Genomic DNA, 14,957 nt, shown 5'->3' with positions numbered 1-14,957 from the left:
CAAGAAGAATAGTACCTTTAAATTTTAAGGGAAAATTACTTTGAACCAATAGTTTTACACTTTTGGCAATTATCAACTAATGTTATATGTGACATATATTTCCAGATCTCTAAAAACTCAGGGAGATTGCCATACACCCTACCATAGCTTTTCTAGTGATGGTGATATGGAAAACTGTCAACTATGTATATTCCAGGAAAATAAAGGCAAGAAATATGATGAGATATTAATACATTTAACACTGAAATGTTACACTTTGAAAATTCTTTTAGATGTTAATCACATAAAATTTCATTTCCTTCCTAGTGAGTTCATAGTCCTTGATGCTAGAGAGACATATTTACCTAATCATAATATCACAGATGCTATTTTTTGGATAGGTGGGGATTATACTTGTACACTTTGGAAGCCTGTGACAATCCAGCTCTTTCCATGTCAGGTTTTCTAATTTTGGGCTTCAGTGTTGGGATGTCCCCATTTTTGCCATATTTGTCAGTTAAATTCTAACAGCTCAATTGGTAATAAAGTTGACATTTTGATCTCTGATTGCCTGACTCCATTGTCTATTATCAAATTCTAAACGTAGGCGAAGAACAGAGTTTCTAATTATTGGGTCCAAAAAGACCCACAACCTCTAAGGAAAATTTGGGGAGTTAAATAACATTTAGAAATTCAGCACTGAATAATCTACATAATTGTTGAATCAATATGTTGTACATTTGAAACTAATATAACATTGTATGTTAGTTATACTTCAAAAAATATTATGCTCAGACAAAACAACAATAAAAAGAAATTCAGATTTTGATGGGCCATGTAAGTCTGTGACCTTGCAATAGTTTCTCTCATGCCCCAGTTACCTCTTGTAGTGGTGTGGTTGGCTTTAGTTGGCCATCTTGAGCAAGTAGCTATAGATCTTAGATTAGAACACTGGGTAGAGAACTAAGAAGGATGAATAAGTTCCTATAAAGATCAGGGTGACAGGTACAAAAGGGGAGAGATGAAATTCTCAGGTCTAGGTGCCCATAATGTGAATTTTAGAAATAGAGATGCCATTTAGTATGTGTTAAGTCAGAGAAGGTGCCTGGAATCCCCTGACATCAAACAAAGGATGACGGACAAGATCTCAGAAAGCTGTGATACTACAGAAGGAGACCATATCAAGAGAACCATGAGAATCACAATTTTCATAAGGAGAGAACATGTTGAAAATAATAAATGACCCAGTGCTTAAAGACTAGGAGAGCCATATCACGCGGCTGCAGAAAAACTGTTCAAATTGTAGTGGGGAAGACCAGAAATTAATGTGAAATACCTGAAGAATCACTAGATGAGTTTCAATGTGATGCAATTATTGTAGGTATTAACTGTACACTACATAAACCTACTGGAATAATTAATGTAATTGAAGTTTTAAAGGAAAGAACAGTAAAGATAAGGCATAGTAGAAGCAAACCAGACAGAACAATAGTAGACGGACTTCAGGCCTAGCTAAGATGCTGCTCTGATGGAACAGCACCTGCATGATAATATCCAACTCGGGGAGGAAAAGGTCAACAAGATTTTCTTTAGAAGATCCACTGCTGTACTATTCCTATGTCTAATCATAAGGAAATAACTAGAAATATAAGAAAAAAAAATGCCTACATCACAAAGGAAAGTAAAAGTAGAATGAAGTAGGGACCCAGATCCAGTAAGCTGTTCAAACCTATGTGTGCTTAATTTGTTGGATGGAAATGTGCCTCAAATTAGACCTTTGTTTGGAACTGCCAACTTCGCAAATTTCTGAACTTTGCAAGAATTTGGAATATCTTGAATGCTGTTCTCTGAAAGTCTCTCCCACATATGGTTTTTTAAAAATGTGTCATAACTAACTTCTTGAGATAAGATTTCTCTCAATTAAGTTTAAATTCGCAGATTATCAACTCTAGATACCTGATATGTTAGCAAAGTTGAAAAAAAATAGTTTTCTTCAGCTCTGCTTATTGCCACTGAGACTGATGAAGCTCTGATATAAACTTTGGGACAGTGAACATAGGTCTACACTAAGTACTTTGTCCTGGAATCATCATTTGGCTTGGTCAGTGGATAGACCATAAAGAAACAATTGTTAGGAAGCTACAGTCATTGCAACTATGCACATACACCTATAGTGTTCCCTATTTTGAAAGAAATTGTTCCATTTTTACTTTAGTTTTTTTCTTCTTCAGTAAAATGTACCTGAATTTCTTCTCCCTCTTGAAAGACCAATAAACATGAAACAATTGATCTTGTCTATCTTATAAAACTCATTACATGAAGACACTTCACTCTGTGGTAATCTAGAAACCAAGGTGCAGGGTCATTCGAGTCCTGATAAGGGTTAGCACTTAGACACATCTCATAAATACTGGTTAGACATTTATACTCCTGAGGTTCTTGTCATGGAATATTCAATAATAACATAAATACTTCTGTTCTTCCATTAATCAACTCTGTCTTGTCTTGCTGGATTCATTTTAACCCATATACCATTATCCTATAGGAAATAACTGTACTGAGAAATGTTATCCTTTATTATAACATAGAATGCTCTTAATATTCTTCTTAATATTAAAGACAAGTATTTTCTTTAACACATTTTAAAGTTATATTTGGCCAAAATATTTTGCAAAATAAAACTCAAAAGTCAAGCATAGTAAAATCTTCAAACCAAATCTAGAACTAAAATCAGTTTCTGACTGAGAGGGTAGTTGGGATTTGAGAAATAATTCCATAAAATTAACATTAAGTCAATCCAACAGTGTTTAAAATTAATAATAGATAAAATTTAAATACATTAGCCTTAAAACTACCATAATGAGAAATGTTTAACTTCATAACTGTTTAAAAATACATTAATTTGGTTCAAAAACAACCAATGAAATATATTATTTGCCTCAATATCACACTTCTATGCAATGTGAAAACTGGTCAAGTTGCTATTATATATAAATATTTCATTATGGAAAAAAACAAAATTACCTTTTAAGTGAAATAGACCAAGTTCATTTGCCAGTCTGGATTTTAATTAATCTTATTCCTTTAGACTTAAAGTAATTTTAAATAAATAAAATTGGAAATTCTTTAAACTTGAAATAAATTCTAAAGAATCTAGTTGTTCTCATTAAAAAGCCATAAAATTGAATAAAGCATTCCTTGATAATAATAAATAAAATGAAGAGATAGGTTGTGATAATATTTAATTATATTTTTGAGTGATCAATAATGAAAGAAGAAATATTTACTGCTACTGAATGTAACTGAGCATTTGATTGTATTCAAGAAATAATGCTCTCAAGGTCACTTCTTTATTTCTGTACAGTGTTTCTATTAAATTTGGATACACATATATACATATATAATTTTATTAAGTAGAAAACTAATGAAATAATTAGGCTAGTGAGCTCTTCTACAACTTGCAATTTCCTCATTATTAGTAAACATCTGTAATCTGTAAAGCAAATGAAAAGGTAAATTATGAATTCAATTGATTATCCCAAATACTATAACGATATGAGCATATCTGTTAAAATAATGGTAACTAGAGCAATGAATATCATTTCATAGGAAAGAAGGTAAACATGAAAACTACAAACACAATGTAATAAATACTTGAGAAAGAGGAGAGGAAAAGGAGTAACCAATAGATTCGAGGATAGAGAAATCATTTGGCTTTTAAAGAACATGTTTTATAGGTACTATTTCATCACTGAAAATGCTACTTTGTATTTTAAAAATATGTTATTTATAGACCCACTAGCTTTCTAACAGCTGCTGGGACTCAAAATTTGCCAATTTTGCAAGTCATTTAAATGTTCCATATTACATGTGAATGAAAAGATACACTATCAGTTTCCTGACAGATGCAAAACAATCTGCTCTGGGTCTAAAATAAGTTTATGTTCAATCAGAAAGAGAAATATTCTCCTTTTAAGTACTCCAATTTAAGTGAAGGTACTTGCATTGTAAGAGGAAACACAAAGTTGGATGGTATAGGTTCTCATTTTATTGTACCAATTCATTACTGGATTTAACTTCAAATAGATTATTATATTACTTATGAGGCTACATTTAAATATTTTAAATACATACGTGTTTTGCAATAAATGCATTGGTCTCTCAGAATAAACCATTTATTTCTATTATAGGCCAAAGATCTCTATACCTATTTCAAACTGTAGCTCAGCAGAACTAGGAAATTCCAGCATTGAGAAGTTTTAGGGAATACCAGGACAATAGTGGCTTTGGTCTATGGTTTCCAACTACCCTTTTTTTAATTCCCCACAAATAACAGAGTCAGTAAAAGCTAGAAAAAGGAAGAAGAAAATCTCCAAACCTACTTTTTCTTCAGTCTTCTATCCTTCTCAGCTTGAGTTCCAAGTTTGCCTAGCCCCAGGGACTCCTGAGCCGCAGCCTCTGTCTCCATAAAGCCTCCTGTGAAGAAGTAACTATTCATATTAGGGTTGGATACATTGTGTCAGTTCTGAAAATAAATTTTTAAAAGTGAGTTCATTAACATTTCAGTATTACATATTCTTTTTTCTTTCTTAGATCATCTTTATATTTCCAACCCAACATGCATAAAATGGCATGGGTGCATAAATGAACATACACTGAGAGAACGAAAAGAAAAGATACCCTATTAGCCTCCTATTCAACTGCGTCCAGCAGCAACATGATACATAATAAACACATTGACAAATACAGTCTGCCAGTTTCCAGGTCCATTTTTCCTCTTATGAAAAACAAGAGCAAATATGGGTGTAATGAGTGAGGTTTTTTTTCAACATTTGAAAAAATATGACACATTTTATGTATAATGCGATAAATGATAGCCCAAGGAACCCAATCAGGAGCATGTCTTTAATTCCAAGTCAAGGAAATGAAGAGGCATTTGCTGACTTCTAAAGATTTTTCCTATCCTGCTTTTGGAATCCTCTTTTCCTCACCTGGCTGACTCCTAAATCCTTCCGTATAAGCCTTACTTCCAGAACTTCTTATGTTCTGGCAGGTTTTCTTTTGTTTTGTAAATTTTATAATTATACCTGGGAAAAAATCATGTCTTTAGAAGATCTTAGTAAGAACTGCTTTTACCCAGCATGCCATAGATTATTTAGTGTGGTGTCATTTTTATTAGCGCTGGAAAATATGCAATATACATTACATTGCAAGGAAAAGAGGGAAGAAAAAAAAGTATGCTGGGCATAAAACACAGAATTACACATTTTACAATGCACTTATTTCATTCAGGACCCATAAACATAATTAATTCATAAATTCTAGTTAAAATTGAAAAATGAGAACTTAATCCTGAGCTCTATTTTCTCTTATATTTACTATATGCAAAAAACATGAAGCCAAGGCAAATAAAAAAATGTTCACTATTTTTAAGTGGGTTAAGGTATACATATTTTTTAAGTGTAAGGGATTAAAAATTCCAGTTAAGCTCAAGATTAGGTAGAAAGACTCAAGCTAATACTAACCCTTACAAAGACTACACAGACACACAAATGTTACCAATATATCAATAAATACAATTATTAAGGTTAATTTTTACCATTCTGTCACTGTAATTTCCCAGCTTCACATCTGCAGGGCTTGACCAGGTTATGGTTTTTCTAGTGAAATGAAATATCTTATTAAAGCACCAGTGACAAACTTTGTTGTCACTGTTTTTCATAATTTATTTTTAGCAAACAATCTATAATACTTGATGCTATAAATTCTGGAGCATTGGTATAAATGTTAATCTCATAGCCTAGTAACTGTTACTGAACCGTAAAATTATAACAAAGTCCTCTTTAATTGAAAACATACTGACTGTTGTCTAGATCTAGCCAATAATTTTGAATCTGGGTACCAAAGTTTATTTTATTCAGTTATGCACATATGCAATTAATACCTAAATAACTTATTATGAAAGAATGTCATTGTCGGTACCATTAGGAAAATCATCCACTGGCTGACTGAAGGACTCTTGGGGGTCATTTTTAAATGTGAGATTTTCCACTTATGCACAGTGAGTGGGTATTTTCATTTTATTTCTCTCATCAGTGTACTTGCCTTACTATATGTCCATAAATTATTATTCACAGTCTGCAAGTAACAATAAAATTGTTCTCTTGAAATGGAAATGGAAATGAATGATTCACTTAAAAGTTAAAAAATTCTTGATCAGTCCAGATGGGAACATAGAGATTGATGAGGTAGACCCATTAGGTTAGACAAGACATTTCGACCACCAAGTGGTTGTATGAATCAGGCTTTCTATTTTTTCTGAGCAAAGAAGAACATCTAAATTATTTTTTTCAAGACCCCAACACTTTAATTAGCAAAAATAACATTTTTAAACATATGATAGCTCTGGGAGGGAAAAAAAGACAGCACTGGAAGAATATTGTGAGTTAAATCTAGACCCAGAAAAGAAAGATAATAGAATTTATTTCTCGTAAATAAAACCATAAAAATAAAAAGCATGAGGAGCTTAGAAATACTATGAATAGTTCAAAATCTAATATACTTTGAATACAGCAAGTAATAGAGAATTACAGATATCTCCTGTTTCAAAATAACATTTATGGCCATAGTAGGTAAAATTTTTAAGGATCACATGTAGGACAGTACCCTTAAGCAGGAGCAAACGTATAATCAGGTGCATTTTTTAGCCCAATTAAAATATTTCTGGATAAGAACCTTCTTTCATAGAACTGATCCAGCCAAGTTCAGGTTCCAGCTATTGGTAAAGATAATCTCAGCCAAACCAGCTGATGAACTCTTACTCTGTAGATGATCATCTGACTCTGGAATAGTCTGTCTTATCCTTGTCTAGGTGGTAGTGGGTTCATATGGCTGTATGGACTTTAGGAATATCTGCCCATTTATCTATACCAAAATTTTATTCACTAGTCATACAGAGCTATGAAGCACTTGAAATGTGGCTGGTCCAAATTACTTGTTGGAAGTATAAAATATACATAGGCTTTTGAAAATGTAATGCAAAAAAAAAAGAATATAAGCTATCTAATAATTTTATGTTGATTACATGTTGAAATATTCTGATATATTTACTTAAATAATTATTGAAATTTATCTCACTGGTCTTTTTTTACTTTTCTTAATATAACTCGTAGAAAATTAAAAAATTATACATGTGACTAACATCTGTGGCTTGAATTATATTTCTGTTGGACAGCTCTCTCTAAACGGTTCTGTTCTAAACTGGAGACAGTACTGATCTCCAGAAGGAAATTAGTACTTGCGTATGTTGATGGGGCGAGGGAGGCACATTTTCCAATGTCGCAGTAACTGCAAAGGGAAACTGACACATATCAGTTAGGGAACTAAGATTCTAAATTCTTTAATGAGTAGAAAATCCTTTAGCTTGTCCTTAAAATGTCAAGAGTGATCCTGATATGAAACTCTAGCCTGTGGAAGCTAGGGGTTACTCACTCTCTGGGAGGTTCATTAGGAATGTGAAGAGAGCATCATTAACTCTACCTTCTCATGGCACGAGGTGTTCAGGCATTGAGCTTGAGTTTCATGACTCATTGAATTCCTCAGATAATAAATTGCTTATCACTTTGTCAATGGTCACCTAGTAGCTGTGCATGAAAATACCCAAGTCCAAATCCCTGCCTTCAGTTAAGTTTTCTGGGGTATCACTAAGCATACTTACTTTGGTGAGGTCTTTGAGGAGCTGGAATTGTTGGACACAGGACCACTCCTAGGATGTGAGGGTCTCACTCAAGTATTTTTTTCCAGCTTGTTTTATATATAAACTTTTAGTTACCCCAAATCAGCAGGACAACACTCTAGTGGTCCAACATCATACAATAGCATTCTAGACAGCAGGAGTGAGTGACTCACTTGTCACATCACCCTCCTGCAACCAGAATTGGGCCACTGACCCAGAACCACCTCATGGGTGTAAGTCTCTGGGCTCCCTGGGATATCTGGCTGAACCCAAACATGGGAAAGAGAGTCAAGGTACATTCTGAAGGGGAGAAACAGGGACTCAGATTCACATTGTTTGCTTGGATCAGGCACCATGCCCAGATGGCACTACCTCCCTGGTTTCTCCCAGGGTCCGAAAGGTTTAAAAAAAAAATTTTTTTTTTTTTTTTCCAGTGCTTCCAGCGATTAGACTCACAGGACCAAATCTTGGCTTCTTGGCTAAGAGTGTCCTGTCCAGATAGCACGGCCAGCCCCAGACTCTCCCAGTTAGAGAGAGATAACAGAAAATTCCAATAAGGGTACTGCAAAGTGTGAGGCTTTGTATGACCCTGGTCAAGGAATTCAGTAAAGGACCCTCACTCATAGACTTAGATCTATGAATGGTACTGGTTGCAGCTATCTGTTCATCTGAACTATGAGGGCAAATATCTCTATGTTGGTTGGTCCTTAGATTCCTTTCAACTTAATTTATTTCAGGTTGGCCCTTGAAGTACAAGTCTATAGGAATTTCTAGCCAAAACCCGCATTGCAAGGTCTGTACCTCTCCATTTGTCCAACAGACGTCCCTGTCCTTGTATTTAAAAAGGGAGCTCTAATTCCAGAGAGATGAAGACTGCCCACTGGTGGCTTCATCTTTTCTTTCATCTGACCTCTCTTTAGTATTAACTCATAGCATTCACTTGGATTTAAATACACTTTGAGTTTATAAACGGTTGGTTACTCAATTGCTCTCTATCTGTTAGTCTGTTAGCTCTCTGAAAAATGCACCTAGACATAGGGCCTGGCTCATAAAGTGTAATAAATACACTCACAATGAAAGCTAAATAGTACTTTCTTCAAAGAAAGGCCCTTTCACCATGCAGAGTGTGAGTCATTTGTAATTGGTACTTTGTGGAATTTTTATTGTATCCATTGGCTCCAGAGCAACTAGAAAAATCTAAATTTTGGGGTAAAGGCCAGCACAAGCCACCCAAATTTCATGTGTAGAAAGGTGCTTGCTGAATAACTGGTGCAATATTGATGCTGTTTTTGTCATTATGAAGGTATTTTCTACATTATGCTAATTATAGTATGTCAGTGAGTTCAGGCAACTATAATACAATCTGGCAGATGACCATAAAGGAAAGAGAATTGCAATTTAGGAGTCAAAAAAATCTCTTGAAAATGTATTTCTTTTCACTTAAGGAAATTCTCAAAAGAAGCCTCTATCTATCTATCTATCTATCTAGTATTTATTTTTACTCAGTTATATATGTACTTTATACACCCAAAATTGGGGACACTGCCTGTTCTAATTTTAATATATTTTTCTGTTTTGTTTTTTTTTTCTTTCCCACAGCTTTGTCACATTTGGTTCTATTGGATCAATTCTCCATTTTTGAAAATCTCTTCGTCTGATTTCTTTTCACCTCTCTTAAAATGTCTGTCAATGGCCTCTTTTCTTTATCCTTATCATTCACTGTTAACATCAGCTAGGATGGTCATGTGTGTTCTGTTCTTTTTTTCTTTATAGTCATTATAATTGGGGTTCTCTGAAGACCTGAGAGAGTTGGGTGTTTCCCAGGTAGTAAACCAAAGAATGTATTAAGATCATATGGAGAGATATTTTTGAGAATAGTTTTCAGGAACAACTCCTATTTTTTTTTTCATTTGTGTTTTCTGTCCATATCAGTAATCCATAAATCAGACACCTGTGTTATTGAAATACTCATGTCAAGTGACTGGGGATGTACTGACCAAAGACAGAGGAGTCCTAGTTATGCCACCAGAGATCTTGATCCAAGGTGGCATCACTCCACTCGTTAGCACTGTAATAGGAGGATTATTCAACCAGTGATAAACCCCACTGAATTTTTCCATCACTGAGACCCCATTTTGACATCTTGTCCACAGGGATGCCATGAGTCACAGCTCACCCACTGCCTTTTCTGTTCTGTAACTGAGTAACTTTGTCAGAAAAACAAACTCGTGTCATCTGACATGGTTATTTTTAACACAGTTTAATTTGCTTTCCTTCAAAATAGGTTAGTGCCTTCGGATAGAATTAAAAGGCAAGCCAGTCAGGATTCCAATAACCAATGTATAATCTTAGATTATGGGTTTCAAAATCCCCGTCCCTAGCTAACTGGGCAGGATAGACAACATAGCAGGTAAAATTTTCCTGAGTCAGGAACGTACTGAAGATTTTATTTAAAATAAAAGGCCTTTTGTGCTTATGGACTCTACTTTAATAAGCTGGAAGTTCCTTGATGCCAACAGTTATGCTTTCACCATTTTACTGAAGTCCATGGTTGGCACTCTACACGTAAGCGTGGCTCCACATGGGCTTATTCACTCAAAGTAGGAAGACAGAAATGACTTTGGATTATATCTGTGTTCTTTTTCTTTTTTCCCCTCAAAATCTCAACCCTATTGGATTTCAATTCCCTCTTGTTAATGCTTCTTTTTTGGGTCAAATCTTTCTCCTTAAGCAAGCAAAAGCAAAAACGAATTTTTGAATAGTTCCACTTATTTGTATACGTTGTTCACATACGGTGAACCTTACTTTTATTCATTTTCTTTAAACTTTAAAATTACTAAACAAAAATAATAATGGGACTTTGTAAGTCCCCTTCTAGTCTGGACAGTTTTTCCAATCATCAGTTTATTTGGGGCTAGTGGCCTTTTTGACATTGTTCTTACATGTTCGCTTTTATCTATCATTCATTATACGTACAACTTTGGTACCAAAATCTTTCAAATTATGTTTTTAAAAGGAAGAGGTCTCCTGTTTCAGATATACTGCTTCTTCCTTAAGTCCACATCATAATAAATACAATCGTGAGCGTGTTACTATCCTCTTAAATTGTTGGGATAACAGTCATCCTTCATTGTCTTAACCAATCTTCTAGGTTGGTTGAGACCAAAGTTGTTTCTAGAATTTTAGTAGTAGTTTGTGTGGAAGTCAGGCTGTGGTAGGTTATAAAGTGACTGACAGATGAGAATGTGAAAATAGTAATTGTGGACAACTCATTTAAGCTTGGATATTAGAGGCAGGGTCCTGGGATCGAGCCCCACATGGGGCTCTCTGCTCAGTGGGAAGCCTGCTTCCTCCTCTCTCTCTGTCTGCCTGCCTCTCTGCCTACTTGTGATCTCTGTCAAATAAATAAATAAATAAATCTTTAAAAAAATTAAATATGAATGCTTTAAATGGAAGAATAAATGCTCATTCACTCATTTTCACCTGTATTACTTCTTGTTATTTTAAACCCTGCCTATCATCTGATACACTGAGCAGAGATTTTCATTTGCAAATCCTGCTCTTACATTATAGGCATTAATACTATAAATAGAACTGTTAAGCCATCTGAAAAAGAGCAGAATGAATTTTCTAAAAGGTACCTGAAAACTTGGAATCTTCCATTATTACCAAGCTTTTTTCCATGCTACTTCTGTGATTTGAGTGAATAATCGTGGTATCCAAGGAAAACATGCTTTAAGGATTTCTGGAATAGGGGAAGTGGGTGGCTCAGCTGGTTAAGCATATAACTCTTGATTTTGGCTGAGGTCATGATCTCAGGGTTGCGAGATTGAGCCCCACCACACCCATTGTGGAGCCTGCTTAAGACTTTCTCTCTTTCTCTACCTCTCTCCTTCTTGTTTCTCTCTCTCTCTCTCAAATAAAATAAATAAATAGACTTCTAGAATAGAACAATTTTGTTTAGTTTCTGTTAACTTTATTCAAACACTTTTTGATGTGTTCTTTCCTTTGCACTTTGGGGTCTCCATGTTTATACTGTCTCTGCTAGCAACACATTTGAAAAAAATGACTACTTGCATATTCAGTTTGATTTACCAGGGTTAGGGGTTATTAATGCAGTCACACTGACTGATTCATCATATCTGAAGTTTGTCTTATAACCCTAGCTTTTCAGATTGTTATACACTGCAAACAACACTCCCTTTACCAATATTCTCCTCTTTGAATTACTAATAATTTCTCCTTTGTTCCTCATCATTCTTGATGGAACCAAGTGAACGTGTTCATAGTTCTGTTTAGATAGTTTTTGTCGTCCATACCATATTTCATTTAGAGGCCTCTAGTATAGCTACCCTGAGATTATTTTTCTTTCTTTGAGTTTATGATCTAAATCTTTAACTAAGAGTTCAAAATCTTAGGACGTGGTCCAAAACTTCAAATTTGGTTCTTTGACACCATCATCCCTCTACCATATTACTTTCCATGCCATCTTTCTTTTTCTATTTCTATTTGCATTGGTAGAAGGAAGAACATTGCCAGTGCCTGTGTTTGAATTTGCCATATCAAGATATTATTAAAATCACAACCACCAGGGGTGCTTTCTTAGTTTCTTCTGACGCATAAGTCAGCACTACCAGGTGTTTGAAAAGTTTGAAAAGTTTTCACAGTCTTCCCCTTACAATCTGGATACACCTTCCAAGACAAAAGTAGACCTGAGTTCATATCCTTCAACTGAAGTACCAGTGGTACCATATACCATATTCTTTTGGTAAATATATGGTTTTTTAAAATGTAATTGTGTCTGCATTTTCTTGTCATTTACTCCAGTCTTATTTCCAATAAAGACTTTTTATTCTTGGTCTCTCCAGGAGCTTTGATTGACTGTCAATGCAGCTTCCATATAGTTCCAGAGGTACACATATCTGTACTGTTGTCCTCATCAGCATTGCAGTCCTTAACCTGCTGCTAACTCTGGCTTTATTTATACTGTATCTCTGTTGTTCTTCAGCGGAAAACAAAATTGCTCAGAGTTCAGAATTCTTCCTGGGGTGATGCGATGATCCCTAAAAACTATCGTTAATTTCCAACTTGGATGGAATTGATGAAAATAATTATCACTAATTCCCTTTTCATCTGGTCTGACATAGAGGCACACAGTCACTTAAATGGGTAAGAAGGGCTGGGTTTCTAGAAGAATCTATATCCTACCAGACATTAAATTATATCCTGGATACCTTGATTTTGAAAGAATATTGGCAAAATTTCCAATTCAGTTACTCCTCATCAAAGTTAAATACAAAATAAAAATAGAAAAAAAATCTATGAGAGAAAGGCAATTAAATATATGTTAAAAGGGAAAGGTAAATTATAGATCCTAAAATGATATATATGTTGAAATAGGTATAAATAAAATGATTACTAGGTTAGCAAAATAAATATCTTAAAATAACTATCAACATTATTGTGAATTACACTGTAATATATTGGAAATGACAAATAATTTGGTAAGATTATAAAGAGTTGTCAAATAAAAAATGAAAACAATGCCTCGGCATGTATATTTTATATTTTAAAAGGAATCATCTTCTATCTTCTTTCCTTATGCAATAATTTTTTATGGCTTAAGGAGTTCCTCTTCTGAGAAACAGAAATCCAAAGAGGATTTAATTAACCTGCTGAATAACATTTAATCACATTTAATCACACACCAGTTTCCTATGGTTTGAGATGCTTTGTGTGGGTTTTACATTATGGAAGTTGGGAAGAGCATTTTTGAATACACCACATTTGTAAATTTGCAAACATAAATATTACTCTCAGAAATTCTTTTGGTGCCACGACTGGAAAGTAAGCCTGGCAGCTGGAGCATTACTTCTAAGTAATCATTCCTTTATTTGGGAAACTAAAGAAAGTGCTAAGAAATCTGTACCATTCTGTTCAGCATTTAGTGTTAGAGGTGGGAGCTAAATATTTCCCAATAATTTAACTATAGTTCTAAGAAAAATATGAAAAGATGGAAAAAAGAAGATGCAATCACAAATAGCCAATATGATGAAAAAATAAATATGTAGAAAGAGACACACATATACACACACACAAACCAAGTGTATATTTTATCATTTTAGGAAATACATTTTTCATATTCTTTTTGTTTCAGACAATTATAAATATGTCCATGCATCCATCCATCCATCCATTCATCACCTATCTACGTACATATGTTTATACATTTACTTAGGGTCATTTTAAATGTACTGACCTATATTTTTCCTCAATTAGTAACTGACAATAAGTAAGTAACACAAGCTCTACTACCTTATTCCTTCCTCTGTCTCCCCACCTACACAGTGTAGAGTTTGTTTGTGGAAGCTGTGTTAGCTTTAAACAAAGAAATTCTGTACTTTTTTGCCCTGCATATCATAATTCTTCATTTTGACTGAAAAATTTATTTTGGATTTCTTATAGGGATTTCAATTGTTTCAGCAGAAAAACGTGTATAGATATTTGTCCCTTAAGTGGCAGAATGTTCAGTGGTTTTAAACCGCTTTGAAACACTGACACTAGGATAAATTTCTCAGTTTTGCAAGTTACTAAGACACTGTTTATTCATCAATAAAGAAGAATAACTGTAATAACATTTGTCTCATAGGGGCCTGGTGTCTATCACAGAGTCAGCATCAAATAAATTCTAGCTACTGTTATTCGTAGAAAAATCAAAAGGACCATACGTTTTACAATATTTTTCCCCTGTACGTTTTGCCCAACATTATTCAGCGAAATTGAATTTATAGAGCCGATTAAAAAAGAAAGTTTGTCAGGAAAAAAAAAGCTGATTAGAAAAAGAAAGAAATGCAAAGATGGGAAATGAAACAAAAAGCAGACCCTCAGAAATGACTGCAATGAGTGGCCGTGAAGAGTCAAACCCATGCACACTTACGGAGCTGCCCAAGTCGGGCTTTTTCTTTTTTACCAAACAGACGTCCTATTGAAGACTTGATTCCCTTCTTCTTGGGGGCTTTGTGAAGAGAGTCTTGGCTGCTATTGGCACTGCCAAGCCCAAGGCTTTCTGGCTCAAGGGAGGCAGACAAACTACTGCAAAACACAAAAGAGAGCAAACTGCTCGTCCCACAAGGTACACAAGACTTGCTCCTTTAGAAAGGGACAAACAGAAGAACACTTACTTTCTCCCTTTCCTCCCACATTTGCTCTTAAGCATACTGAAGTTTGGGGTTTTTTTCAGCCT

At 34.5% G+C, this 14,957-nt stretch overlaps 1 protein-coding gene across 20 annotated transcripts in view; it reads right to left on the bottom strand.

Moving 5' to 3' along the window:
• PPFIA2 (PTPRF interacting protein alpha 2) overlaps positions 1-14,957 on the bottom strand; it is a 483,812-nt gene that overhangs the window by 55,052 nt on the left and 413,803 nt on the right. For all 20 annotated transcript variants that reach the window (XM_032854666.1, XM_032854670.1, XM_032854668.1 and 17 more), the window contains 2 exons: positions 14,652-14,806; positions 4,362-4,455 (listed from right to left, as the gene is read on the bottom strand). In XM_032854666.1, the coding sequence (XP_032710557.1) occupies positions 4,362-4,455; positions 14,652-14,806 (249 nt within the window). The remainder of the gene's footprint in view (positions 1-4,361; positions 4,456-14,651; positions 14,807-14,957) is intronic.

The sequence above is a fragment of the Lontra canadensis genome, unplaced genomic scaffold, assembly GCF_010015895.1.
Source record: "Lontra canadensis isolate GAN:19392208 unplaced genomic scaffold, GSC_riverotter_1.0 scaffold9, whole genome shotgun sequence".
Taxonomy (NCBI): domain Eukaryota; kingdom Metazoa; phylum Chordata; class Mammalia; order Carnivora; family Mustelidae; genus Lontra; species Lontra canadensis.
This window is presented reverse-complemented; position numbering and strand designations above follow the sequence as displayed.